Source organism: Aspergillus puulaauensis, chromosome 1 (assembly GCF_016861865.1).
Source record: "Aspergillus puulaauensis MK2 DNA, chromosome 1, nearly complete sequence".
Lineage (NCBI taxonomy): Eukaryota > Fungi > Ascomycota > Eurotiomycetes > Eurotiales > Aspergillaceae > Aspergillus > Aspergillus puulaauensis.
In genome coordinates this window covers 5,967,067-5,994,873 of record NC_054857.1, presented here as the reverse complement: position 1 = coordinate 5,994,873, position 27,807 = coordinate 5,967,067, and the positions used below count along the sequence as shown (strand labels likewise).

Sequence of the window (27,807 nt, the reverse complement as noted above, 5' to 3'; positions counted from 1 at the left end):
GGCGGGGAGATTCCGACGAAGGAATTCAGGGTTTCAAAATGTATTTTGGAGTTTCTCTCGATAATTGAAACGAACCGAACAACATTTTATAAGTAGACAGCGGTGGTACGAATGCCTTCTGAGGGAGGTGCCACACACAAAGACTTTCAACTAACACGGACATAGTATCACCGATACTCTAAAGGCAGTAGTCATTCTACGTCCCCATACGATGATGCTTACTGTTTGATATTTACTCCAGAGCTCCATCATTGGGGTGAATAGCATGGCCAATTCCGTTTTACCAAGACCGACCAGCATTATCCAGCGGAATGTGATCCTTTATAATGAATCTTTCGAAAATGTTTTACCACTGGGACCTAGTTCGTTATGAGGGATGACCAAGATCAGGCGCTTGTGTATCTTATTTGATCATGCTATAGCTGGTTTTGAAGCACAATGCTAGTATGAGGGAATGAAAACTATGCTACTCATAAGCCAAATAGCGCTGCACAACCAAACAGTGTCAGTCTTTGGTGATCCCCGTACTTCGACCACGGGAGATGGATCCAGCGTGTGTCAGAGGGCGCCTTGAATCGTGCAGAAAGAATCATCGGACTATTAGAGGGATGGTCATGGGATTGCGGCTTTACCAGGAAGCAGGTCCCAGCTACATTAGTGAATCGACGTACTCCATCAGCATCATGATTCCCGAAGGTTACCGAGCGATTGTTATTCGTCGTAAAGTAGAGGGTCTTAGTTAAGTTAAAAGACGGTATGAATGGAAAAACCACCATCGCTACCATGCTCTCCTGATCCCGAGCTCTGTCGACGAATACTGCGACAATAAAGCCACTGGGGATCAATGGAAAGCAGAGTCTGAGGTCGGAAGACTTCCGCTCCCCTAACAAATTTGCTTTATCTCTATAATAAATCTCCAATGCGCTCAAGTTATATCAACCGAAACTAGGGTGCACGTGGGTGTTGACACCGACGACCTTGTGGAAGTCAATTGTGCAGACCTATAAAGGGGGTAGTCCCTCGCTTCGGGTGGGTCAACAGTAGAGGTAAGAGAGAATGCAGGACGGGTCCACGGGGCTTCTTGTGATCAAGAGAGCCCAGCGATGGATATCGTTTCGGCAGTCCAGTTCGATTCTGCGGGAACCCTAGATCATTGCGAAGCAATTACCGAACGTATAACGAAGGCGAGATTCGATCGATGGAACTACTTGAACTCATTTTGCAGGAGACCACTAGTTCTGTCGGTGGCGACTCCCACTCCAGACGGTGGAAAGTGCTGTTTTTCGGGGGGATACCATATCACTGTTACTGCCAGTCACAGACTTTGATAGGTCAGCGTTCAACACTACACTATAGGTTACTAAGGCCCCCGGTGAGGTCTCTACCAAGGCGAGGGGATTCTCTATAGCTCCGAGGATCAACTGTACGTTTTGCCAATCTATTGCCGTTTCCAGGAATTCATCTGGTCGGTTTCGCAAGTTATTTCTCACTATATTTTCACATTGATATGGTATAAGGCGCGGTTATCAGGTCTTTTAAGTCTGTCCAAGAGATACTGCGGCTAGACTCCCTCCACTAGTGCTGAGACGGGTCAACACCGATAACTAAGGGTGTAGAAATAGATAGGAAAGGAAGACCAGTCAATGTATATAAAGTAATCGCCATCATCCTGTTGCGTTTTGACTGGGAGAGTTTGATGAGACAAGATATTTCGTGAGTATGTGGCTCCAAAGCGAACGCAAAAGACCATCTCTGGCTGCATTCGTTCATCGTGCTGTAGATGAAGCGGAAATACCAGAGAGTTACTTCTTACCTTCGTCTGCCAAATTTCGCAAACGGTGCGCCACAGCAACCGCTGAGCTCCGTGGCCGCATCCCGGGATTCATGATTCCTTCTTTGATGATTCCTGTTTCCAGATTGCCCCAAGGGGCGACGGGCAAGGTCGACCGCAAAGCGTCACGGGACGCCGTTGTAGCCATGTCAGACCTCAAGCGCAGTGAATATCGCCTGGCTATGGGGGAGAAGAAGCGCTCCCCAACAACTGAGGCAGAAAGAAAGCTCCATGCAATCTGGGTCGAAGTACTCAAGATACCCGTGAATGAAATTGGCATCGACAACAACTTTTTCCACCTGGGTGGGGATTCAATCAATGCCATGTATATAGCGGCCAGGGCTCGCGCGGAAGGACTTGCTCTGGCCGTGACGGACATTCTAGAGAATCCGATGCTTTCCACCTTGGCCACTCTAGAATCCAAAGGGCTTGTTGACGGACTATGCGTCCATCCCATTCTCCCTGGTGGATGTGGCAACTTGAGAATCGGCTATTCAAGAAGCCATTCGCCTGGGTCTTGCTTCCCATGCCTCTCACATCGCTGATGTTTTGCCTGTGACAGAGGGCCAATCATTCCTTCTCACACAGTGGACCCCAGTATATCAATGCCATGATATCGAAGGCCCAGTCTATGTAGATATGCTACGCGTTGCATGCGGGACCGTCATAGCAAACAATGCTATCCTCCGCACGGCGTTTATTCGGGCCGGAAAACGCCTGTTGCAAGTGGTTCTCAAGTCTCTAGATCGACCTCTTCAACATATCACCACGGACGAAAACCTCATGATGTACTGCGACAATCTCTCCCAGGCCGATGGCCAGATTTCATCCACTGTCAATTCTGCGGCCCTCCAATTCAGCCTCGTGTCCAACACCAGCACTAGGGACGTCTTGATCATTCGTATTTCACATGCGCAATATGATGGACTTTCTATGCCCGTATTGCTCAACGATATAGCGGCCGAGTACTCCGGTATGAGAACCTGCGCTCCGGTGGATTTCTCTTCGTACATGTACTTCCGTGCATCCAAAACCACAGACAAATCTGTTGCCTTCTGGCGTTATTATCTTCGAGGGTCATCGATTGCAAACAGTAGACTCAAGTTCCCTGCTGGGCCCTCTTCACCGCAGCCCCGTCGAGCGGACGACCGGCGTGTCTCCGCCGCAAAAGAGATACCACTCCCCACCGCACCTGGAGGCATCACCACCGCCAACCTCGTCAAGGCAGCCTGTGCGTTCGTTCTCGCCCGTCTCACAGCGCAAACGGATCTCATTCTCGGCCAGACTGTAAACGGACGCAGTTTGCCCCTCCCCAATATCGATAAGGTCCTCGGCGCGTGTCTGAACTTCATCCCCTTGCGGGTAACGCTCCAGAAATCATGTACAGCCCATGAACTCCTGCAGCACGTCCAAGCCCAAAGCGTCTTCACCCTGGCCTACGACTACCTTGATTCTTCGGAGGTCTTCAAACAGAGCACCGACTGGCCGGTCGACACCCGCTTTTCCTGCGTGGTTCAGCATCAGAATCTAGAACGGACCCCGGGTCTTCGTCTGCCGGGAACAAAGGCCGCTTTCGCCGGATGGGCGCATTTCATTCCCGCCAGTGGGATATGGATTATCGCAAGCCCAAGGGAATCTTCTCTGGACGTGACTATGTGCACTTCAGAAGGCGGGATGTCTGCTGAGACGGCGAGAGGGCTGGTAGAGGAGATATGTGCGGCGATTCAATCATTTGCGAACTCTCCTGGGGATAAATTGGTTGTCTAGGTCCTCGGCGTCGGTAGTCATATAATGATAGTGCCTCTGGATAGATAAAACGCTTTCTCTCCTTAAACATGGACTACTAGCAACTATCTAGGCTTTCTTCCTCTTGTTCAGGTCTTGCAATAGCCCTTTCACGCCTAAGTGATCTCAAGCTACAACTTCACTGCAAGAAGCATGTTCATCAGGCAAGTGACTAATAGATTGCTATTTTCAATTTGATAAGAAGAATTGTTATAACCATGAAAAGGTCGCACAAGTCTCCAGATGTCTGAAGAACAAGTTGAGCGCGTATGGATTCACATTCGCAATGGAGTAGGAGCTGAAATTTCATAATACTTCAACCTGAGCCGTGCATCTTGCGCCCTGTCAACATTCCAAGTATGACAACGGACAAAACTTAGCTTGCCTACCCGATTGAATATTGATTATTCATAGAAGGAGAATCTCTGCTAACTAAGCCAACGGACGAACAGTCGCCCAGTCATGTAGATCACGATTAACAACTTAATAATCACGATCTAAAAGTTCCTCAAGGCTATCTGAGTGTAAAAGCTATTACCTAACTTGTATATTTTAACCCCAGACAAAATAAACTATAGTAGTACTAGTTCTTATCACTAAGCGGCGGATCATCCTCCAAATCCCCCCTCGTCCAGTAATACACCTCGCGATCCCCCTCATTCCCAGCAGCCACAACATACTCCGCACCAAGCCCACCCTCCTCAAAGATCTCAATCGGAGACCTTCGCTCCTGCGTGGGTGGTTGTTCAGTAGATGCAGGGTTCCAATATTCCTGTCGTTTGAATGTGAACAGCAGGATTAGATTCTGGAAGGTGAGTCTCACGATTAGATATTGCTCAGTGGGGAATTAGCCCCATGAGGGGAGATAGCCGAGTGCCATGGTTTTGGAAGGAGGTTGGGCAGAGAGTTGACAGAGGCTTGGGGGATGGAGGGAAAGCAGAAGTTGCAGAACGGGGAGTCGACAGTCTTTCCAGGCACGAAGGTGCCAACCGGCCGGGCGGCTTCATTATTGGGATGCTACAGGACTATACACATATCGACACTGCTTTATGAATCATTTATCAACTGTTATCATCTATTCCTATGTCAGTATCATGCTCCGCAAAGTGGTTGACGGCACCTGGGCTCATTTTCACTCTGTCTTCGACTTTGCTAACTTATTAAACGAGCCTGGGAGCGATGTCGAAGCACCAACAGTGCCATAGTAACCACTAGTAGTAGTAGGGTACACATCCTGACGGGACAGTGCATTGCCCTTTGTTTCTGATCATACAACCGCGCACTCCCAAAACATAAACTAGGTAATATAGTAAAGGCAGCTTACTATGTGTAAATCTAAACGTATATCATAGACCCATTCTATACTATCAGCGATGAGAACGATCATCAAGACTCAAGGTATAGCGAGACTTCAAACCCCTCTCAAACCTTAGGATATCCCCTGTCCGCATAATTACCCTTTCGCGTATTTTCATCGTGTACAGCCTGCACCTCACCCTCCTTCAATGCCTTCACCACTGCCTCCTTTCTACTCAAACTGCCGGAAACCTGCCTAGGAACTTGCCCTTTAACGGTAACTCGCACACCGTGGCGATGCAGTGGAGCGTAATCATGCGTTGCACGATGTGTAGCCGCCCTTTTCCCCGATAGCCGGTTAGCATACAATTCAAAGCCAATACAAGAAGCAGCATAGACACGGTCCAATACCTATTATCCCACAACGCAACCGAGTTCTTCTCCCACCGAAATCTCACCAAGTGATCCTGTGCCGTGTGGATATGGGTGAAAAAGAGGTCGAGTATTTTGTCAGACTCGTAGCGCTTGAGACCCTCGATTCGAGTTACGAAGCCAGAGTTCAGGTTCAGTACTTTGTATCCTGTTACTGGGTGCGTTGTCACCACTGGATGAAGGGTTTCGACGGGACGTTCGGATGGGTTTACTTTCCAGTGGGTTAGGACAGATTCGTATACGTGCTGTACATAAGTATTAGTATTTCATCAATTACTGGGAGAGATTGAACGGAGGTATCCTACACCGGAGCTATGCCATGCGCTCAGACTGTCCGCGAAGGTTTGTAGTGGCTTTGACAAGGTCTCGTATGTGCCATAGCCTGATATCCTGTGTATCTCCTTCGTCAGCTGGGTATTTTTTTTTATTGTGGTCAGACAATTGGAATACCAGTTCGTGTCACCACCTGTAGGAGGTAACTCGTCTATCCTCAACAAAGAGAATGACGGAGGGTTGGCCTGGAAGCTACTGTCTGCATGGAAATCTGCGAAAGGCCACTTGAAATGAACATAAGTTTCTCGATAATCCCTAGGTAAACCAGGTTAGAGGACCGCAGTGTATTTGGCATACAGACATTGATTTATATGGCACATACTCATCTTGTTCTTCGATATTGGTTGTAATTGGCTTCCCTTTTGCCTTGGCGTCCTCTGGGTCTGGAAGGAGCTCTGGAATCCCTAAAGAAGAATTAGCAAATACAGCATGGAGCCGAGGGATAGGCTAAGGTACCGTAGTAGTTGAATAATTCCCGCTGTCCCTCAGCGGTGATATCCTGTTCTCGGAAGAATAACACCCCTCGATGAGCAACGAGTAATGCCAGCTCATCCTTTTGCGCATCTGTGAGAGAGCAAAGCTGCAGGCCCGTGATGAGAGTTCCCAGGGAAGGTGTCAGATCCAACCGTTTAACCGCGGCATTTGCAAACAGATGTGGAAGATCAGGGTCTGCGAATAAGCCACGGTCCCGAGGAACTGGCACTGGCTCACGGATGCCACGTGGAGGTATGTGATCGCCAAGGGGTTTGAGCGAGAGAGCTCTCTGATTTACAGCGGGGTACTCAGTAGTCTCAGGGTATTCAACATTGGTAGGCCGAACGTCACTCAATTTTGTAACGGTCTGGCCGTCAACGGTTAGGGTACTTTTAACCATGGTTATGATATGACCGAGTGAGCCCCCCGTCTGGGTTGAAACTTTCTCGCCAACCATGGTGTAGAGCAATTATATAGGTAGCTCGAGATTGCGCCTGCTTATTATATTCATTCGCCATCCCGGTGGGATTGATGTCATCTAGATTGGAAAGCCCTGCGAGCCAATCGCCGGTGTTCTATATATTATGATGGAATATAAGACTAGTATAAGTTGCTTCTACTCCAATTATCCGTCTAATCCATAGCTTGCTTTGTTTCCAATGTCGTCAATAATGTCGGCCGAAAACTTGACCCCCACACTTGCTCTTATATTAATATATCTATTGCGTGATTCTTTGCAATCCATCGTCTGCAATCTCGACTTGAGCACATCCGCTGGGAAGGCGAACATAAATACCTAGATAGGTATTCTGGATATCTTTTCTTCCATTACCCTTCAATGCAACCGTGAATCAGATGGCTACGCAACTAAAGTCAGGTTCCTCGAAAGAGGATCTGAAGGATGGCGCCGTGCAGACTCAGGTACAAGCAGCTCCCGAGACAGACTATCTACCAGAAGTCTCTACTATCCCCTGGAACCGTTCGACGAAGTTCCAAGCGGCTATTGTTGCAGGGGTGTTCTTTTGTGGCCCTGGGATGTACAGTGCTCTGAACGCTCTTGGCGCCGGTGGGCTGAAGAGCCCGCATCTGGTGAACATAACCAGCGGAATATCATATGGGCTGAATGTGGTATTTGCTCTCTTAACAGGAGTGTTTGTCAATGTTCTTGGTGAACGGCTTGTCCTGAGTCTGGGTGTCGTGGGATTCAGCATCAATGGAGCCTCGCTGTACTGCAACAATAAATTTCAGACAACATGGCTCATGTACTTCGCCTCTGCCCTGCAAGGATTCACGACGGCACTTTTATGGTAAGTCCAATACCTTCGTCTAATACTGAATACGTTGGCTTAGCATAGGAACCAGGGTTGTCCAAGCGTCGATTATGCTTGCCTATCCCGAGGCTGACTTCAAGGGCAAATTCAGTATATATGACCATTCTCTGGCCTTTTGAGAGGGCAGAAACTAACGAGTCTTCAGTTTCGATCTGGTATTCCTCCATCGCGGCCGGCCAGTCCGTCGGAGGCGCGCTTGCCCTGGGATTTAATGCAGAAAACCAGAACGCTGGAGCAATCACTCCCAGTGAGTGCTATATTCAATCAGGTGCTGACCGTGTACTAACTACGGCATCCAGTAACTTATATCCCTCTCATCACAATTGCTGCATGCGGACCGTTTATTGCATTACTGCTGTCCAACCCAGAGAAAGTCATTCGCCGTGACGGTGTCAAAGTCCAGTCGAAGAAACAACCTAACGCCTTAGAGGAGGCGAAGAAAGTCTTCAGTGCGCTGGCAAGAAAGGAGGTTAGTTTCTGTATCCCCCCCCAAGGAAATTGACCCCGTTCTCATGTTGCTATCCATAGATAATCCTCCTGGTGCCCATGTTCATCTTCTCGCAATGGTTCCTCTCCTACAAGGGAACATTTACTGCCGTCTACCATTCCGTCCGCGGGCGAGCGCTTACATCGTTCACGAGTGCTTTTGCGGGCATCGCTGGGACATTCGCGATGGGCTTTTTCCTCGACTCTCCGCGATTGTCGCGGTCTACTAAGTTTCGCTGGGCTTTTCTAGGGACCTATACGCTGTATTCCATTGTGTGGATCTGGTACACGGTCGTGCAGTGGTACTATGCGAAGACGAACCCTGTCGGACTTGATTGGACACAGTCGGAGTTTTATGCTAGTTTTCTTTTGATTTTGGTCGACGGGTATGTCATTCAGGATGTGATTTACAATGTATAAGTCAAGCTAATGGATAGAAAGGTTTACCGACCACGCGTTTCAGACCTTCATGTACGCACTCGTGGGGTCCTTGACGGAACACATTGATGAGTTGGAGAGGTATACTGGGTTTATGAAGGCAGTGAACACCGGTGGTGCGGCACTGGGTTACGCAGTGCAGACTGAGTGGAGTATGATGGGCTCAGAGGCATTACTGTAAGTTGACGCTTCTACTCTTGACTGTGTTCCCCAGATGTTGACTTGGGCTGCAGATTAGGGCTTTGGTTTCTACAAATTATCCCAACGTGGCTGGTTGTGCGAAAGATACAGAAGTAAATTAGGTACCTAGGGATGCTGTACCTATTTTAGACATAGTAGATATATATTCCAGCTATAAAGTTAGTTTAGTATCTCATAATTAGTTTTCTTAGTAAAATCAACTTATTACTCAGAGTTAGTTTAAGAATCTGAATAATTATCTGATCCTAACAACTACTCCACTATAGTATTCTTATTCCTAATCTTATTTAAGTCAATTTACTATCTCTATCTTCTTCTATATCTCTATAAGTTAATAAAGAGTAAATCCTTCTCTATCTACTAGATCTATCTACACACCTTACTGTGGTTACATGAATAGAAAGCATGCGACTAACCATGTGGGTAATGGCCTGAGGCACCAAGGCAGGTGCAGTCATGAGTCCCTATTGGTTGCTTTATATATCAGTGTGAGCAAGAAACTACTAGTCAGTAGTTTCTCTGGACCTTTTTGGTCTAATGGGATAGTCACGGGATCACGCTTGGCGTTGCTATCACATGTCTATTAGATATATTAAAAGATTCTTTAAGCTGTTTCTTTAGTATACAGTATAGTAAATAGTACAGAATAGCAGATTAGGTCCCTACAGTATAGTGGAGGGTTTTATTAGCGCGCACGGCTGAAAAGTATGGAATGGATGCCACTCCCGCGGGTACTATAGTATTAGCTAGCCACGCCTTTTATACACAAAGGGTTTGATAGAGGATGCTAGACTAGAGTTTAGAAGGAACTTAATAAGGTTGTGGGTATTATATCTGTCAGGTCTGCTAGCACAATTGACCACTTCAACACGCGGTTCAAAATGGAAAATATAAATTACTGAGGTATTATTCATGTGTATAGGCAGTCCCCATACAGAGTATTGTCTAACCATAAGACAAATACCAGTATAAAGTCAGCATCAGCCTCAGCCCTCCCATCAGAGATTGTGGGCTATCAACCATGGTTAGGGTTCTCCAGGGAAAATTTAACTAATTGAAGAATCACATTGCTATTATGTATAGTAAGCAGAGTGCATGTTATTTATATTAAGCACGCTGACTATTTAAACCAATACCCATTCAGGGCCCCAATCGTCCGAGCCCCAACGTCATGGTGCCTGTTCTCCTCCCAGACCTGGCCCCCCTCTCCGTACTGGTTCGACAGATGGCCCAGGAAGAAATCCAGGTTCTCCTTGCATTGCGGAAACTCATTCTTGAAAAAGTCAAACAGTTCCTGCACGGTCAGCTTTGTCGGCGCGTTTGTGATTTTCTCCGAGAAAAGATCCAGGTATTTCTGTGTGTGTGCGAGGTCTTCTTTTGCATCCAACTCCCAGCCGGTCTCCATATGCCCTGGAATCAGTTTCTCAGGTCGCAGAGCACCGATCAGTGTGAGCGTCTTGTTCCATGCTTCCAGAAGAGCAGGAGTTTCGACTTCCTCGACCCTGTTCTTGTTAGCTTGGGTATACCTCATCTCAAGTGGATAGGTTGGTATTTCTTCATGCGCCGAGATACATACCAAACATGCGTACTCCTCCCATAAACCGCATCGCCACAGATAATCGTCTTCTCACTCGGAAGCCAAAACAGCGTATGGTCCACACTATCCCCCTGCAGTGGCCCAAGAAGGACAACCGGACTCCCAGGATCCCCATTCAATACAAAGAAACTAAACTCGAACGGTTCCGGCCTCCTCGGCGCTGTATAGACATTCTCAGTCCCAAACACAGCAGGCCAGTATGTGACCTTCTGGTCGTATTCGCGATTAATACCAGCGAGGACATACGGGGCTGCGTAGAATTTAGCCTCGGGAAAAGCCTCGAAGATGGAGTTTGCGGCGAAGAAGTGGTCTGGGTGGTGGTGGGTCACGAAGACTGCTTTCAATGGCTTGTTGGTTTTGTTCTTGATCCAGTGCGCAGCTGCGAGACCGTCGGGCTTTAGGAAGGGGGGATCTATGAGGACTGCCTCGCTGGTGCCGACGATTAGGGTTGTGATGCTGGAGAGGCCCTTGGGGGAGGAAGAGAGGTGGTATGTTTGGAGGGGCATGACGACTGCTTAGTAGTAGAGTGAAGTATGGAGTACGAAGTGTAGAAGGTATAGTGGCAAGTATTCAAGGTACTTGACATCCATTTATATCTCCACCATTCCCCGGACATTCTTCAGCATCTCGGAAATCCCCCACCCCGATGGCGGGGTAGGGGGGCGCACGGATCATCAAGCAGGTCCACACTCATGGCACGAATATCTGGTATGGACACCCTGTTGGGTGGCCGGGGGGGAGGGGGCACTAAAAAGACTGTGATCCCACCCGGACCTCGGTGTTGTTACTTCCATTCCCCTACAACCTTTCTACACTCATCAAGTAGATCGACAATGGCGCAGTATACCAAGGGACTTATCCCAGACTCACTCAAAAACAAAGTCATTGTCTTGACAGGTGGATTACGCCCTCGTTATTATTAATTAATGGGAACAGTACTAACAGAACCAGGTGGCGCAAATGGCATCGGAGCAAGTCTGGTGGAATATGCTTGCCAGAATGGAGCATATGTATGCTTTGGTGACCTCGCAGTTGAGGCCGGCGAGGCAATTGCAAAAGTAGTGAATGGGAATTCCTCTCCACCCCAGGCACTTTTCGTTAAGACCAATGTGACAAGCTACGACTCCGTCCTAAATCTCTTTGACAAGGCGATGGAGACATATGGCCGCATCGATCACGCCGTTGCAGGCGCGGGGATCACCGAGGTCGGGAACGTATTTGACCCTGCATTAGATATACAGTCTATCCGGAAGGTCAGTTCATTACCATGGGTGTATTTATTAAGGGAAGGTTAACAGGTCCAGGCCCCTACTACAAAAGTCCTCGATGTAAACCTCACGGGATGTCTCTATGTGACTCGCATCGCTAGTGTCTATCTCCGCCAGAACCGGCCGGATAATACCGACCGCTCGATAATCCTGGTCTCCTCTGTGGCGGGCTTTAAAGAATCACCCGGGCTTTTTATCTATCAAGCTTCTAAGCATGGTGTGCTAGGTCTTATGCGTGCCCTGCGGCTATATCTATGTTCACCAGCGCACAGGATTAGAATTAACTGTATCTGTCCGTGGATGACGACGACCGGAATGGTGAAAGGGATTCAGGATAGATGGTTTAAGGCGGAGTTGCCGGTGAATACGCCTCTGGATGTGGCGAAGGTTATAGCGAATGTACTAGGGGATAAGGAGTTGAATGGGCAGGCCATGTATATTGAGGGAGGAAGGGCTTGGGAGATTGAGGCGAATATCAACAGATTAGAGCCGCAGTGGTTGGGTGAGGAGCCTAGTCGCTCGTTGGCGAGAGGGCAAGAGGTTTTGGGATCTGGGGAGGGGTGGACGGAGTAAATTTATTTATGTAGATATCTAGATATTATAGTTAGTGAGGAATGTTGTCTTCTATGGTTATGTCCATGATTTCCAGCCCTATCAATCTTACAACATCCAAGGAATAGCCCGGCACTACCCTATACATCCAAGTCGGGTATGCCTTCAGTGGTATTCCGCCATGCGCAGTAATTCCGCCATTCTCCCCGGTGGTCCCAGAAGCCCCCGCACGACCGAGATTGCGATGATCGGGTTATATTCTTGGCATCCCCCACCATTGCCAGAGTGCTACCGAGTCGGAGCACCCGGGTCTACTTTCCCATGGCCAAGTTCAGACATTTATACTCGTTTGAGTAGAAAAGATGGGATTGACGTGACCAATTGCATTGTTTTCGTTGGTCCATTACCCGACCCCACAAACATCCCCAGGTCTTGGAAACTGTTGGAGACGGGGTCTGTTGGAGTAGCACCATGAGGGATTGCTCATCATTTCCAGAAATCTCGCGGAATCTGGCTGCAACAGCGCCTGGATCTTCTATTCTCTCCTTCTTTCCTGATTTAGAGACGGCTTCAGGAAAGCTTTCAAACAAAGCCCGATATCGGAGAAGGCATACTATAACCTTGGTCAAAGCCCTTGCATATTAAAATACCCAACGCATAGCTTAAATATTCAACCAAATGCTCATCCGTCATAAACAGACCTCTGAAGCCTCGTCTCATTACTGTATAGCACCAAAGGGTGCCCGGAAAGAGAATGACCAAATTCACAGGCAGCATGCCCCAACTGCCTCAAAAGCCGCCCTTCATGGAGCGTCCAGTGCCAATACAGGAATGAAGAGCTTGGACGTATCGAGAAGAGAAAGAGACACATGCTGAAGACCCACAGGGAGGCTGCACTCTGATGGGGCAACTATACAGGAAAGCCATTTGAACCCAGAGAAATACCGCAAGCAAGGAGAGAGAACCGGAGTCGGGGAAGGATTGGAGAAGTGTTTATTCTCAGCATACCCGAAATTCAGAAGAGAAAGGTGTCATTTAGAAAGTGCCTGAGGCTGACTGCGAGTCAAGGACAAGGTGACGCCATAAGGAAAGCCTTGCAAGAACTAGATAGGAATACCCTCCCAACACCAATAGCAGGACAGATAGTGAGAAACCAGAGACGAGCTCTTGATGCAGACAGCGCCGCTACAGCATCTCAGGACTCAGTTATGTCAATTGTCCCACTTGATGAATAAGGGAACCATCTCAATCATACAGTATAATCTTAACAAATCTCGCCAACAACTAATGGCACCACTGCTGGCTGATGAAGAGGCATGGAAATACCACATTATCGCTGTTCAAGAACCATGGAGGAACTCATTCCAGACAACCACGTACCATCCAGTTAAAGACCGATTTGACTTGGTGTACAATGCCCACCCGGAAACAATAGTATGCTTTTATGTCAACTTGAAGCTGAAAGAAGGGTGGTCATACACATCATAAGCCCAAGTTGGACTCACTATATCTTCAAATCCGAGATGGAGAAGCCAGAAGGATCCTACATATCCACAATATTTATAATCCGGTTGAACACACAGGGGGGAACAGACGCAGCGTTCTACCGGACCATTGCTCAGAGGTGGTTCTAGGAATCTGATCCCAACAACTACTACAGCATGGTATTCTCGTTCCTAACCTTATCTAAATAAATTTACCATCTCTGTCCTCTCCTGCGCCCCTGCAAGTTGACGGGGAGTGAACCCTTCTCCGTCTGCCAGATCTGTCCGCGCACCTCGCCGTAACAAAAATCGGACAAAGTCTTCCTGGCCATGGTTGACTGCAACGTGCAGCGCTGTACCAATCGTGTCTCTCGGGTCATTATCATCATACAGGTGATATCGGAAGACCTCGTTGATGTCGGCACCGTGATCGAGAAGTACGGTGGCGGAATCGATGCGGCCGCTCTCCGCGGCACCCATGAGGGCCTGAGAGGTCTGGACGTTTGCACCGTGTTCGAGGAGGAGGGTCACGATTTCCAACGACGGAAGGTATGCGGCGCGCGACAGGACAGTGTCATTAGGTGTCCAGTACTGATCGTTTGGGTCCGCGCCCTTGCTTAGCAGAAACCGAACCATCTCTAGGTCTTGCCGCCGGATTGCGACTGTGATAGGAGATCCAATTTTGTCCATTAGATGGTGGACACTCAAACCGAAGTCCATGAGTGTTTGGAAAGCGGCTGGTTTAGCCCCCCTTATCGTGCGCAGGACGACAAAGTCGGGGAGCATGACTGACAGCCGCCATTCTTCGGGAACCTCATGCGCTTGGATATCGTCCTGTGGGCTCCACGGGCCGTCGGTCGCTTGTTGGCATTGCGGCATATCAGTTAATAAGTAGCGGAGAATATTGGCATGGCCGTTCTCGGCGGCGGTTCCCATAGCAAGCCGCAGAGGCGGGACAGCCCTTTTGTCGATGCCAGCGGTGGTGTATAGCTGAGGAGCATAAGTCTTCACATTGGAGAGCGAGCCTTGAGCGCATGCCTTGAGGAGCGAGCGCCCAGCTGAGTGGATGGATGCCGCTGCTATTGCATTAACAGTGATCATGGTAGGACAACATGGTGAGAACCCACGTATGGACATATCTGCCGAGGTTCTGTGGAATTTCTGAATTGGGGGATCGAAGAGTTTCTTCTTATATTAGTTAATATCTAGAGTACTAGAGATAATGTTCAACTCGGGGGAGTTGTCTAGATAAGGTGGTTTGTCTCACTGCTTTTGTACAGTCGCGGTACAGATGTATATATTTACCCGTAGTTTAGATACAGGGGGAGGGTTATCCACTCCTAGCTAATTACTTGGGCAGCCAGCTGTATAGATCTGGGAATTTGACTTTAGGCAGTTGTCAAATAAAGGATTCAAGATCAGAGATCAGGAGCAGCAGGAGTAAGCATAATTCAGGAGCAAGGAGATAGAATGAAATACTAATTAGTTACTAACTAGTTAGCGTGGGATCTGTCTCTTATATAATCCTGTGATGGGCTCATTTCCGAGTCTCTGGTTGGTCGGACAGCTCGGAAGAGCGGGACAGGAAGCTGCGGCCCGAGTTTACGGACACAGTATATATATATATATATATACATCGTATGGGGCACAGGACCTTCAGTTGACAGTGACTCACTTAGTTGGTAAAGATATCATTATTTGACTTCCATTGACAATTGTCCCCTAACTCTCGACCCTTGAATGCAAAGTGGACCTGCACCGCCACCTCTAGCGTGTCCCTTGTTTTCTTGGCTGTATGCAGCATAGGCCAAGTCGCCGTCTGTCTCAGTATCTGACAGTTCTGACTCCAATCATGTTCTGTTCCTAATGATCGCGGCCCACTGCTCCAACGGCGAGTCTCATACGAAACTATCCTTTGAGCTCGTTGCATACAAAAGTGTGGGATATGACCATGGCCTCACACTGGTGGAGCTGGCCTGCGACACGCCGAGCTTCTTGCGGGTTGGGGGTGGTCCAGTCTGCAGCGAAGCTGAGGCATAATGACCATTAAGGGGTCCAGCCAAGCCGTGGCCCAAGTGAGGTGTCAATTTAAATGACAACTGCACTGCCACAGGGAGCTGGTGCTTGAGCTACGAGCTTCTCGCCGTAAGTATTAATACCCCCCCTCAGACCCATGACATGAAGAGCTAAACAGGCATTGACTCCAGGTGTTCAGCTACAAACACAGGATGCCATCCGAACTCCCAACCACCGAGCAACGAGGCGAAGAAATCCTCGATGTCTTTGCTACTGCATTTGGCGAGCTCCTCGTCGCAGACCCGGCTGCGTTTCAGGTGAAATTCCGGAAGATGGCCGCCTCAGCATTCGCCTTCTACCGCGGCACGGCATGTCTTTTCTACCACGACCTCGAACTGCAGCAGAGAGATGACCCTTTTCTGAACGAGGAGTCCAGCCGAATCTGGATTCATGGTGATCTCCACGCCGAGAACTTTGGCACCTATATGGATTCTCAAGGCAGACTGATCTTCAATGTCAACGACTTTGACGAAGCTTATGTTGGTCCGTTTGCCTGGGACGTCAAACGTTTCGCTGCTTCTGTTGCCTTGGTTGGGCACGCAAAGGCGCTCAGTGACAAGCAGATCACTCGACTGGTTCGGACCTATGCTGCTGCGTACCGAGAGCGTATCCATACCCTAGCCACCAGCGAGAACCAAGACCAAGTTCCTCAGTTTACACTGGAGACTGCAAAGGGCCCGCTGCTGGATGCTCTCCGGGACGCCCGTATGGAAACACGTGTCGGCCTGCTAGGAACAATGACGGAGATCCACGAGTATGAACGCCGGTTCACCCGTGGAGGCAGCGCAGTTGAGCTTGATAAGCCAATACGCGAGAAGGTGGCCGCAGCATTTAATAACTACCTTCAGACCTTGCCGGAGCCCAAAACGCAAACCGGTGCATACCGGGTCAAGGACATCGTTGGCCGCCGTGGAGTAGGCATCGGTTCGGCTGGCCTCCCTTCCTATAATATTCTGCTGGAGGGAAAGAGCGAGGCTATTGAGAATGACGTGGTCATATACATGAAACAGTCTACAGCTGCAGCGGTCTCCCGGCACGTTACTAACGCCGCTGCGGCCAGTTACTTTCTTCACGAAGGCCACCGGACCGTGATATCTCAACAGGCCTTGCAAGCGCACGCAGACCCCTGGCTTGGCTGGACCGAAATCGACGGCGTCGGCCAGCTCGTCGCAGAGGTATCTCCGTACGCTGTCGACCTGGACTGGTCCGATATTAACGAGGTAGAGGAAATGGCGTCCGTGGTTGCGGATCTCGGTAGAGCCACGGCCATGATGCACGGAGCAGGGGACAATGATAGCAGCCACTCGGAGCTGGTGCCTTTCTCTCCGGAACGGGCAATTGATGCTGCGATTGCGGCTGATGAGGAGGGATTCTCGGACACGCTGGTGGAGTTTGCCCATCGGTACAGCGCCCAGACTCGTCTTGATCACCAGATCTTCGTGGATTTGTTTCGCAACGGGCGCATTCCTGGTCTGCCAGTTGACGGAGAAGCATGACCATACTGGGCAGGCAGATAACGTGGGGGGACAACTAGGCCTGTTCTGGAGCTTTCATAGAGCTAGGCTCATGTCAAGTATTCGGGTGAACACTCTCGGATGCCCAAATGTACCGATATCAAAGTCATAGCTGTATTAGCCGAAGCTGGTGGTCATCGTGGTCGCTATCGTGACGGAGATGGCTGGCTATGTGCGGGACACCAACTCTGGAAAATGAATAGACAGCCTTATAAACCGCAATCCCCTTGTTATAATTATACTGAATTAGTGCAGCTGGGACATCGAACCAACGTTCAAGATGAGCAAGAAGATCGACCGATCCCCCTACCCCGACCTTCAAGTCGAGGCCCCTCGAGGGTTCGAAACGAAGGAGAATCGATACTCCAACCGAATGGGGCGGGCACGTTATTAATTTTATTAACTTATTTCAATGAGCCATAACCAGCTGGATGCTGCATCCACAACCATTCTGGCCCCCGAATCCTAACGATAGAAACCGCCCCTCAGCCTCCCTGCTGGATAAGCTGTTCCTGAAACTTACGGTACAGCCATGGAATCTTCTATCCAGACAAGTCCAAACTCGGCCGCAAATGTCGCATGTCTCAACTGCCGACAAAAGCATCTCAAATGCGACGGTAATCCAGAAGGATGTGGCAGATGTCGCACTTCATCAATCATTTGCCACTTTGTTCCATCGCGTCGAGGGCGTAGAGGACAGCCTAATGATTATCTGATTATTGATACCAGTTATGTCCCCGATATCGATGATCCCGACTTTCTCGCCGACGGCTCTTTGCCCGTCCTGGCCTCAGACGATCTTTCTTCCACGTACTTGACAGAGGGCTCTCAAGGGAACTCACCGATGAGCATTAATTTAGTCAAAGCATTTTATGAATACTTTCATCCCGCACATCCTATCTTGCCGCCATTTGACCTCTGGACTGCATCTTCGCCCCCTGAATTCCTGATAAGAGTTGTCGAATTCATTGGGCTGCATCATCTTTCGCCAGGCCAGGTCCCTGAGTGCCCCAATCATCTGTGGGCGACCATAGGGGAAGCTGTACTCACATTCTGGTAATGGATACTTAAATGTCTCAAAACAACGCCGACTGAGTACTGATAACAATATTTCTTCCACCTTTGCGAGATTTCCCAGTTCAAAATAGCACACCAGGAATTGGGTAGTAGGGCGACATCGTTCCAGCCACAACAATGCAGCCTATCACACTATACTCGCACGAGATCGGTCCCAACCCCTGGAAAGTAGCCATCATACTTTCTGCTCTGGAGCTGGAGTACAAAACCCTATTTGTCTCCTTTGAGCAGGTCAAGCAACCTCCCTTCACCGAAATCAACCCAAATGGTCGCCTGCCAGCCACCATCGATCCGAACAAGGGGTTCACCTTGTGGGAATCAGGTGCCATCATTCAGCCCAACCACTGTCGGACCTGTTGCCGAGGCTGTCTTAACGGAAGAAGACACGAATAGCCAGGTGAAAAAAATGCCTAATCAGACTATTGAGTTAGCGATCTGGCTAATGTTGACTTAAGAAAGCGGTATGGGCCCCATGTATAGCTATATATTTCGGACATTGAAGTCCAAAAAGTTCAGCGCGACGTAAGAAACCAAAGAGTTTCAACCGCATACTGCAAAACCTCTCATGTTTAAGCGTATATAGTAACTGAATCCCCTATCATATCCATCCGTGGAGTAACACCTAGGCCGTGGACCGTCGGGGCGCTCGAAAACGTGTCATGAACATTAAACGGTCCATCCGCAGTTTTACCCACACCCAGCGGCTCTGGACTCAGAAATATATCTGCACGTCCCTCTGCGTCCTACCGGAAGTGATACAAGAACTGGTATATATCTTCTCTCTATAATCTCTTCGGAGCCAAAACCGAAATCGGCTAGCTGATGACTACCGACTGAAGAATATTGGGAGCGACCGATCTCGGGCACTCCTGAACGGTAGGGCGCAGTGGTGACGACCCACGACCCACCTCTCCTCTCGATCTCCGAAGGTAGCCGCGCTGGCCCAGTGCAGTTGAGGAACATGTTGGAACTGAAGAAGTGATTCGGTCAAAAAAAAGAAACAGGGGAACACGGTAAGGCTGGTCCCACTTGCAGGATTTCTAAGCAATCGTCGAAGCGGGCCACACCATCCTTCCAAAAGTTCCTAAATGGTTGGTTGCAGCTTGAGTTTTGCACTGAATATAAGAATTATTCAATTTTCTTTAAGCCAACATAACTCTTGATTTCGGACATCCCCACCGCTAAAAACCAGGGCGCATCGTGACAGGCATGGCTACCGTCACGCAAACACTGCCAACCACGGCGGTCGACCTTCAGACTCTGGGACAGAATATAGAAAGACACCGGAACCCCAACTCCTCTGCTCCGGAGCTCGAGGCAGATGAAGTGATGCGGCAGTCCCTGATCGCGGACTCCCAAGTCCCCGAAGGAGGCTACGGCTGGATCCTCATTTGCGCATGTGCCGTCGTGACGTGGTGGTTCGTGGGCGCCTCATACACTTGGGGTGTGATGCAGGCTGCGCTCGTGGAGAACAAGGGCTATTCGTCCTCGACATTGGCCTTTGTTGGATCGCTCTGTCCCGCCTGCATCTCTCTCCTCGCTGTCCCCAATGCGAGGGTCATCCGTCTCATCGGGGCCCGAGTAACTGCCCTACTGGGCATTTTCCTCCTCGGTCTCGGCAGTATCCTGAGCGGGTTCGTGACAGACAACATTGCCGGCCTATTCATGACGTGGGGCTTTGTCGGTGGACTTGGGACGAGCTTGTGCTTTATGGTTGGTTTCTCACCTCCCAGCGAGCCGAGTTACGCATACTAAACTCAAAAACCAGGTTGTCTCCGTCCTCCCAGCACAATACTTCAAAGCCAAGCGCGGTATCGCAAATGGGATTGTTTATGCCGGCGGCGGCCTCGGAGGCACGGTGATCAGTTTCATCCTGGACGCCCTTCTCCAAAGCGTCGGGATAGCATGGACCTTCCGAATCCTCGGCTTCATGATCATGGGCACGGGGCTGCCAGCCGCCTGGCTAATCAAAGAACGTGCACCCATCAACCCAACCAAGATGGTCGAATGGAGTCTCTTCAAAGACCTGCGCTTCGCAGTTCTCTTCGCGGTCGGCGTTATCGGTACATTTCCTCTCTTCGTGCCGGCTTTCTTTCTGCCGCTGTATACCAACTCGCTTGGCCTGCCCTCTAGTGCGGGAGCCGGTCTAGTGGCTGCGTTTAATTTCTGTTCTGCCATTGGCAGACTTTCGTGTGGGTTTGCGTGTGATCGATTGGGCTCCCTAAATACGCTTTTCCTGTCGCTATTGCTTAGTGCGCTGAGTATCTTTGTGCTGTGGCCGGTATCTAGTTCCATTGGCCCCCTTATTGTGTTCGTGGTAATCAATGGCACCGCGAATGGCGGCTTCTTTTCCACTATGCCCACTGTCGTGGGTAATGTATTTGGTTCGGCGAGGATGCCTGTTGCTGTCGGTATGATTGTTAGCGGGTGGCTGGGCGGGTATCTACTTGGTGCCCCGATTGCCGGTTACATTCTGAATGCTTCAGGTGGCCAAGAGGGTGGGATTGGTGCTTATCGGCCGGCTATCTTCTACGCAGGTTCTATGGCTACGGTTGCGACATTTTTGGCGGCGGTTGTGCGGATGAAAGTTGATCGGAGGATTAAGAAGACAGTTTGATAATGGCGCCCGGTTAGGTATGCTTAGATAGAGCGGATGACAGGCTTGCTACTATAGAAGTCGGCAGTAAAATTCAGTATACTCCAGTATAAGATCTCCACATACATAACATTCCACTACTATAGTGCCAACAAATCTCCTTGTAAAGGATTCTATAGCTGAATCTGCACAGCCACGAGTTAGTCTAAAGCCCGATTAGCTGTTCACTAGTAGTCTTCACTGTAGTCGCGGGCTATCCCTCGAGGCCTCTACCGGGGTCCTTCGCCGAACCACAATGCAGCTAAATAGCTAGTGAGACGGGAAAATTCCGTTCCACAAGTCCTTCGATCTTGACACCTGACCCTTCCACATATTAAACCCTCTTTGCCAGAGGAAAGTCTGCAATGTGCAGCTTCGCCGCTCCGTACGGAATCAATCGGATCCTCGTTGGCTTCCCCTTCACTTCAGGATTCACCGGGGGAAGCGCAGCCGTGCCCGTCTCCTCCTTCCAGTCAATTAACCAGCCATCGACCCATAGGACTACTGGCGTCGCCTCGCGAGCCCAGATAGGATTCGGCAAAGCTCTGCCAGACTGGTTTAGGTTCTCAACAGTTATGGAGCTCGGGTCGATTGCATATCGCCATTCCGACACTGGGTTCATCACCCAGTCTCTGGTTTCTGGCATCACATCGGCGGCCGGGAGAGGGGTGCGGTCTGTCCAGTTCAGTGGGGAGTGGGATGTCAGCTCGGCAACTTCAATATCCAGGGCATATAGCAAGGGCCCGTAGTAGATGGCGACGGAGCCGTTTAGAGGCTCGGTGACCTTAGGTACCATGTGAAGGTCGACCTCGACTGGGGTGGTGCCATTGCGAATACGGAATGATTGAAGGTGGTCCGCGGTAGGAGACAGGTTGCGCCATTCGCTCTGGCCGGCCCGGTACTTCGATTTGTTAGAAGTGAGTCCCCAGCCTGGGATGCGGACAGAGAAGTCGAACTCCGTCTCGGATGTTATCGTATACCGGAGGCTCCCATGAAACGGATAGTTTGTCTCGCAGGAGATCTTTACCCTCTGGTCATGTATGAGCGTGTCCAAAGTGGTGGGCCCTAGCAGTGCATGGATAACATGATCGTGTCCCTGGCGAACGTACGAAGAGGCGGCGTATTTGGGATATCCCTGGGCGTGGTTGACGGTGCAGCACGGAAAGTTTGGCTCCAGTCCGAACGTGCTACCATAAGAGACCACATTGAAGAATGGATTAGCGGTCAGGTTTCTCGACCAGGGCTGGTTCGTCTGCTGCACATATTGGTGTGCCCACCCTGTTCCTGATCAGCAATCTGGTATTTCTGTCTCTCTTGCTATCATCGCAGCATAGACGAGTCTCACAATCAGGGCTTATCGCGGCCGGCAACGCATTGAATGCAGGGCGCTCTACCATGTCAGCGTAATGGTTGACACCGTACATTCGGTACAGATAGGCCATGGAGAACATCATCTCCACAGCCATGCATGTTTCAGATCTGAGAAATTTAAGCCCTAACCCAGCTGTTAATCAAGGAGCAATCTTACCCTCTTTGCGGGCTTTTCCCACCCAGATGCTCGTCGCCAGTAACACTGCCTGCGCGTGTTAACTGGTACTGCTCCGTCCACCGGACTGCGTTATGCGTTTGACTCGAGAGAGACGTATTGTGCGTCATGCGATAGAGAACAGAAGGGTATCGAAGTCCTGATAAAACATGAATCTGGTGCGACACACAAATCAATCCGGGGTGGGGGAATACCCTCAGCGAGATTGACACCATGGGTAAAGCCACTCATCTTGCCTGGTGTGCCCACAGGAAAGACTCCTTCGACGAAGAACTTCGTCCAATCTCGATCCCCTTTCCTCCCACCAGCAAACATCAGCTCCATCGTCTCCCAGATGACCTCTTGGTTGCCCCGCGGGTGGTTCTCATAAAGCCACTGTAGAGCCAACGGCAGCTCGTGCGTCCTGGATACACCGAACCCATATGGGTCAAAGGCATCGCCCTCGGCTACATCCTGCAGCAACCCAGTGAAGTTGTTCTGCAGCATGCTGTGTATAAGAACTGTGAATCTGTGCATTGCTGTTACAATTCGATCTGTCTCGGAGGGGTCGGCTTCGGCATATTGCTGATAGTGCTGGTTAATACTGCATATTTCCATGATGAGTGGCCCCAGTGATCTTACAATAAGGGCGAAGAAAAGTAAACTCCGCGCCCATATACCCCGGGTCTGGCGCGTTGTCTCAGGCCCGAGCCAGCCGTCCTCAGCCTGGTGCTCCAGGGTATAATCCAAGAACACCTTCGCCTGCTTCTTCAACCGCGCATCATCCAGGGTGTACGCCAAGGGAACAATATAGTTGAACCAATACGGCGCAGCTTCGTGTAACTCGCTGTACTCGTGTGTGCCTCCTAGCCAGGTTGAGTCCGCCACGTATCGGTAAAAGTCGAACATGTGGCCTGGAAGCGCTTCTGCAGCAAGCAGAAGCTGGTCCTCGAGCCAGCCAGATGGTTTAATCGACCCCAGGGGAAAGGCGTCATACTGGAAAGGCGCTAGCCGGGAGTTGGCTGTATTGTTGGTCATTGCATGGGCAGCCGGCAGCCGTATCAGTACCACCAAGGTAAAAGTTAGCAATGCAGCTAACCTCATACTTCACTCTCTACTCCTGGGAAGATGGATAATGTTGAAGTTTTTAGAGGGGTCCCAGCCTACTTCTACTGAAACCGTCGGAGGAATTGCCGGGGTCGTTCCATCGGTCGAGATGGCACATCTCCGAGTATTGCCCGCTGCTCATGTTAGCAGCGTCCAGGTGGCAGTCGAAACAGTGCAATCAATCGAAGATCTTCAGTTCTCCAAGCAGTTCGTTCCTCGGTTGACGTGGTTCATAATAAAGCAGCTACGATTACGTGGAGCGAGGCCACATGTGCCTATATATAAATCCGAAGCTAAATGGATTAGCAGGCAGGGGTAGTTCTTATTCTGCTGTAAAATCCGACGATATAAATTCCAATCAAATACCGTAGTCCCGGAATACCACAATTCTCCTCGGCCAGTAGATGATGGGCTTTACCAAGTGGAAATGAACCACGGTGAGCGGAAGAACAGCCGGAGGTCTTCCGTTACTGTTTTAGCGTCTTTGTGAGCATGCCTGTTTTTAGACGAGGCCGATTCGTGTTCTTTCAATAAGATGCAATGGCTTCATGAAAAAGGTTTTATCCTGCAGCGTGAATTAATAGGAACTGCGGGAGTAATTACTGAAAGCACCTGAGAGTGGGAGAGAGTGAATATTGAATTGAGTAAAACACTACTTCAACATTATTAGGTCAGACTATAAGACTGGGATCATGCCAACAAGCTCAGTCCAGCCTGAATAATGCCGTCCCAAATCCGAGTTGATCGTACCCTCCACTGGTCGACCCATAGTCTCCAACTCCCCCCTCAGCACCATCACCATCCTCAACTACAACATCCCTATAGGCGCCGGTCCATGAGGCATCCAACCCCTTGACCCCGCTATAATGGGCATATAATAATTCTGCAATTGGTCGGATCCCCCCCCTGCTGTTGGAACTTATTTCGTCCTGGGTGACATCGGAGTTTGTATAGCTGGTATAAGGGACGTCGTTGCCAGTATTATATTTGAAGACATATTCGGCCCTGTTGCGTTACGGTTAATCACTTAGGCTTCTTCCGTAGGAGTTTATCATTCCCTAAGGGAAGCAAGAAATGACGGCAACGTGGCGGTACTTACCCGGCAAGAATCCTGTTATCCCATAGAGCAAAGAGGTCCTCGCCCTGGTTATATGCCTGCTGGGCTAGAACACCTAGCAACCCAAAGTCAAGCAGACTATGGCCCTGGTCTCGACCCGCCTCCTGGCCCTGTCCTAGCGATTTTCCTGTATCTTCCTCTTCATGGAGAGTCCAGATGGTGTTATTCAGGGCGCCATTACCTTCGCCTTCCTTGAAGTAGGTAATTGCCTGATCAATCGCAGTTTGGTTCTCGCTCAGGACACCGATCGCGTGCAGGCTGGCAAGATTGCACAGATCCCACTGCAATTATGTATCACCATTAGCCGTCTCGACCGGCCAGGTAGAATGAAAGGCAGCAATCAACAGCGGCAAAGGGTAGGCACTCACGTTTGCCCAATAGTGATCAATCTCCGCGTCGTTATGCCTCTGCAGAAAGTCCACATTCATCGGTAGAAATATGCCCTCTAGTAACTCTACCACCTTGTCCAATCTATCCCACTTCTCATAATCTCTTAGCAGCTCCGCCGCATTTGCCAACTGATACCCATAGATTCCAGATGCAAGAAACCGATCGGAGCTCCCGTCTAGCGTGGTCATTGTGCCACTCCATGCATCCAGAATTGCCGCTGCCGCGTCCGCATTCGCCTCGGTTCCCGTAACCTTCCAATACACAGCGTTCGTATATGCGGCCGCGATATCACGGTACAGCGTTGGGTAGTTCTCCGGGTCGCAACCGGAGCCGCGACAGACGGTTTCAGTGGCAGAGGGACTGTACTCTGCATCTGCGTGGGCGGCGAGCTTGTTCCAGCCTGTTAGCTGGGGCTCGGTTTTGGAGGAGATGAAGTCTTGGATGCGTGTGAAGTCGGCCTCTGTGTGGAGGAGCCCGGGGTGGGTGATAGCTGCCGCCGAGAGGCCAGCGTTGAGGAGAGTGTAGAGGGGCGTCGAGGGCTTCATTTTGATGCTGGTTCCGATTCGGAAAAGACGAGTTGAAGGCCAGAGTTGTTACAAGAGATGGTAAGCGGAAGTGGCGTCTCCTGCTAGTGATATATACTTCGCCATCTGTAGATCGTACAGTACATCCGTCAGGCCCCCGAGATATTGTCCGCTTCCGGGGGCATTCGGAGCATCGACTGGAGAGCTCCGTACTTTCAGTCTTACGTAGAGTTAATATAGATGGTGGAGTCCGTTTCAGCGTTCGTTGACCCTTAATTAACCGACTGCCGATCAGCACGGCAGATGTTTGCGCAGAGCCCAGGCAGCTCGATCGACTATGATAACACTGTCAGTAAAGCCATTGGAATTTTACCGATTCTCCGTACGAACAACCAAGTCAGAGTATGGCACTCTGCTCGGAAGAGCTCCCGGAGCGACCCTGGCTGGAGGGGAATAGTGGCCGGGTCTGTTGATATACTGCAAGGCCTCACTTGGAACAGTCGCCGGACCTGGTCCGCCTGAGAGTAAAATCTCAGTATGTCGCCCGCGGCATTACCTGGCCAGTATAGATCGAGCTGACAGATTGTCATCAGCTGCTGGAACATTTGCACTTGATTCAATCCATCATGCTTTCGCCCCAGAAGAAGCTCAGGGGACTTGCCGTCAGCCTGTTAGCCCTCCTGTGTACAGTCAACATACCTTCACCGGCAAATGCCGCTCACAACCGCAATCAAAATAGTATCCAGATATCCCAAATACCAAAAGAGATCCCCAAGTCGGATTCCTACCAGGTTAAAGTCCGATCACAGGCCAGAGACGCCACGGGACATTGGGAGCCGCTCGACTTGTTCCGTGCCAACGTGCACGAAGTCAACGCAACGACCGGAAACACCGTCTCGTATAATACATCGATCGGGATCTTTGACTTCAGAGGCCCCATTGAACTTGCTATTGAGCCGTCCCGAGGGTCTTTTCCGTCGATAGATGCCGTCCGTGTTCGCCCCCTTTCCTACGGCCTGCGGGCAGATGTCCGTGGCCGCGTCATCTACTTGTCGCTCACTGAGCCGGCGAATCTAGTTGTCGAGCTCAATGGGGATGTCTTTAACGTATTGCATCTATTTCTAGACAGCTCTGGGAATGATAGCTTCGCGGAGGAACAATTGATGGAAAATCCGTCCGTTATATACTATGGCGCCGGGTATCACGAACTCAATGACACGGTGAACGTCACATCTGGACAGACAGTTTATCTTGCTCCTGGCTCCGTGATACAAGGGGGTTTCAACTTCGAGAACACGTCGGACGCAGCCATTATCGGCCGCGGAGTCCTCTACAGAAGTCCCAGCGACGCCATCACAATCGGCTACTCCCAGAGAATACGCGTTGCGGGAGTCACCGTGCTCAACCCAGGCCACTACTCGCTGATGATTGGATCTAGCCGTGACATCGCTGTCTCTGGCCTGCGGAGCATCAGCGCTGTTCAGTGGGGCGACGGCATCGACGTCTTCTGCAGTCAGGACGTGGTGCTCGAGAAGCTGTTCATGCGCAACTCAGACGACTGCGTGGCTATATACCAGCACCGCTGGGAGTATTACGGAGACTCGAGGAACATCACGTTACGGGACTCGTCTCTATGGGCTGATGTAGCTCACCCTGTTCATCTGGGCCTCCATGGGAACCCTAGCGCCCCGGAAGTGATGGAAGGGGTGACGATCTCGAATATTGATATTCTTGACCATCGCGAGCCGCAGGTTGATTACCAGGGCTGTCTGGCGATTAACTGCGGGGACGAGAACCTACTCAAGGATATTGTCTTTGAAGATATCCGCGTCGAAGACTTCCGGCTTGGTATGCTCCTTAGCTTCAAGGTGCTATATAACCAGAAGTATAATCTGGGGCCTGGGCGAGGGGTTCACAATGTTACTGTCAGGAATCTCTCGTATAATGGGATAGGGGGTAACACCCCGGCTATAGCGGGATATGAAAAGGACAGGAGCATTCAGTTTGTGAACTTCCAGGGCTTGGATATTAGTGGTGTGCATGTCTGGGATGGTATGCAGAAGCCAAGCTGGTATTCCGTGGCTGACTTTGTTCCCATGTATATTGGTAGTCATGTAGCGAACCTGACGTGGTCAGATTAGTTTTGTCTTCAACTTTGCAATCGCGGATAGAGAATGAATGTGCGATGTGGTCACATCTCGTATTAGGGTGGTAGGTAATGCGAAAGTGATCGATAGTCCACCGACTGTCTTACGTCGTGAGCTTTGTTAGATGGAGGATGGGGATTGCTATTTAAGAGGTAATGAATAGGCAGTTTGTCCATTCTACCAATTG

At 50.0% G+C, this 27,807-nt stretch overlaps 11 protein-coding genes across 11 annotated transcripts; 6 read left to right on the top strand and 5 right to left on the bottom strand.

Annotated features, from left to right (window-relative positions):
* Positions 1 to 1,719: 1,719 nt before the first annotated feature.
* On the top strand, positions 1,720 to 3,598 carry APUU_12382A (uncharacterized protein; the record flags this gene model as incomplete). Its single annotated transcript, XM_041698577.1, has 2 exons — positions 1,720 to 2,296; positions 2,394 to 3,598. The coding sequence occupies 2 exons, from the start codon at positions 1,720 to 1,722 to the stop codon at positions 3,596 to 3,598; spliced, it is 1,782 nt and encodes a 593-aa protein (XP_041551748.1).
* A 1,440-nt stretch (positions 3,599 to 5,038) lies between these two features.
* Positions 5,039 to 6,608, bottom strand: APUU_12381S (TauD/TfdA dioxygenase family protein; the record flags this gene model as incomplete). The annotated part of the gene is made up of 6 exons (XM_041698576.1): positions 5,039 to 5,252; positions 5,324 to 5,589; positions 5,650 to 5,734; positions 5,795 to 5,932; positions 6,000 to 6,081; positions 6,134 to 6,608. 6 exons carry the CDS (start codon positions 6,606 to 6,608, stop codon positions 5,039 to 5,041), a joined length of 1,260 nt encoding a protein of 419 aa, XP_041551747.1.
* Positions 6,609 to 7,006: 398 nt separating this feature from the next.
* On the top strand, positions 7,007 to 8,587 carry APUU_12380A (uncharacterized protein; the record flags this gene model as incomplete). The annotated part of the gene is made up of 6 exons (XM_041698575.1): positions 7,007 to 7,458; positions 7,502 to 7,572; positions 7,628 to 7,729; positions 7,782 to 7,951; positions 8,011 to 8,354; positions 8,410 to 8,587. 6 exons carry the CDS (start codon positions 7,007 to 7,009, stop codon positions 8,585 to 8,587), a joined length of 1,317 nt encoding a protein of 438 aa, XP_041551746.1.
* Positions 8,588 to 9,727: 1,140 nt separating this feature from the next.
* APUU_12379S (MBL fold metallo-hydrolase) lies at positions 9,728 to 10,710 on the bottom strand (the record flags this gene model as incomplete). Its single annotated transcript, XM_041698573.1, has 2 exons — positions 9,728 to 10,109; positions 10,184 to 10,710. The coding sequence occupies 2 exons, from the start codon at positions 10,708 to 10,710 to the stop codon at positions 9,728 to 9,730; spliced, it is 909 nt and encodes a 302-aa protein (XP_041551745.1).
* Positions 10,711 to 11,037: 327 nt separating this feature from the next.
* APUU_12378A (uncharacterized protein) lies at positions 11,038 to 12,045 on the top strand (the record flags this gene model as incomplete). Its single annotated transcript, XM_041698572.1, has 3 exons — positions 11,038 to 11,101; positions 11,156 to 11,457; positions 11,509 to 12,045. The coding sequence occupies 3 exons, from the start codon at positions 11,038 to 11,040 to the stop codon at positions 12,043 to 12,045; spliced, it is 903 nt and encodes a 300-aa protein (XP_041551744.1).
* A 1,661-nt stretch (positions 12,046 to 13,706) lies between these two features.
* On the bottom strand, positions 13,707 to 14,645 carry APUU_12377S (ankyrin repeat domain-containing protein; the record flags this gene model as incomplete). Its single annotated transcript, XM_041698571.1, has 2 exons — positions 13,707 to 14,584; positions 14,636 to 14,645. 2 exons carry the CDS (start codon positions 14,643 to 14,645, stop codon positions 13,707 to 13,709), a joined length of 888 nt encoding a protein of 295 aa, XP_041551743.1.
* A 1,091-nt stretch (positions 14,646 to 15,736) lies between these two features.
* On the top strand, positions 15,737 to 17,080 carry APUU_12376A (DUF2252 domain-containing protein; the record flags this gene model as incomplete). The annotated part of the gene is made up of 1 exon (XM_041698570.1): positions 15,737 to 17,080. One exon carries the CDS (start codon positions 15,737 to 15,739, stop codon positions 17,078 to 17,080), a length of 1,344 nt encoding a protein of 447 aa, XP_041551742.1.
* Positions 17,081 to 19,384: 2,304 nt separating this feature from the next.
* Positions 19,385 to 20,792, top strand: APUU_12375A (uncharacterized protein; the record flags this gene model as incomplete). Its single annotated transcript, XM_041698569.1, has 2 exons — positions 19,385 to 19,888; positions 19,944 to 20,792. 2 exons carry the CDS (start codon positions 19,385 to 19,387, stop codon positions 20,790 to 20,792), a joined length of 1,353 nt encoding a protein of 450 aa, XP_041551741.1.
* Positions 20,793 to 21,144: 352 nt separating this feature from the next.
* On the bottom strand, positions 21,145 to 23,373 carry APUU_12374S (uncharacterized protein; the record flags this gene model as incomplete). The annotated part of the gene is made up of 4 exons (XM_041698568.1): positions 21,145 to 22,088; positions 22,156 to 22,289; positions 22,339 to 22,495; positions 22,551 to 23,373. The coding sequence occupies 4 exons, from the start codon at positions 23,371 to 23,373 to the stop codon at positions 21,145 to 21,147; spliced, it is 2,058 nt and encodes a 685-aa protein (XP_041551740.1).
* Positions 23,374 to 24,146: 773 nt separating this feature from the next.
* Positions 24,147 to 25,494, bottom strand: APUU_12373S (putative GPI anchored protein; the record flags this gene model as incomplete). Its single annotated transcript, XM_041698567.1, has 3 exons — positions 24,147 to 24,447; positions 24,542 to 24,840; positions 24,928 to 25,494. The coding sequence occupies 3 exons, from the start codon at positions 25,492 to 25,494 to the stop codon at positions 24,147 to 24,149; spliced, it is 1,167 nt and encodes a 388-aa protein (XP_041551739.1).
* Positions 25,495 to 26,099: 605 nt separating this feature from the next.
* On the top strand, positions 26,100 to 27,614 carry APUU_12372A (putative endo-polygalacturonase; the record flags this gene model as incomplete). Its single annotated transcript, XM_041698566.1, has 1 exon — positions 26,100 to 27,614. One exon carries the CDS (start codon positions 26,100 to 26,102, stop codon positions 27,612 to 27,614), a length of 1,515 nt encoding a protein of 504 aa, XP_041551738.1.
* Between the last annotated feature and the right edge of the window lie 193 nt (positions 27,615 to 27,807).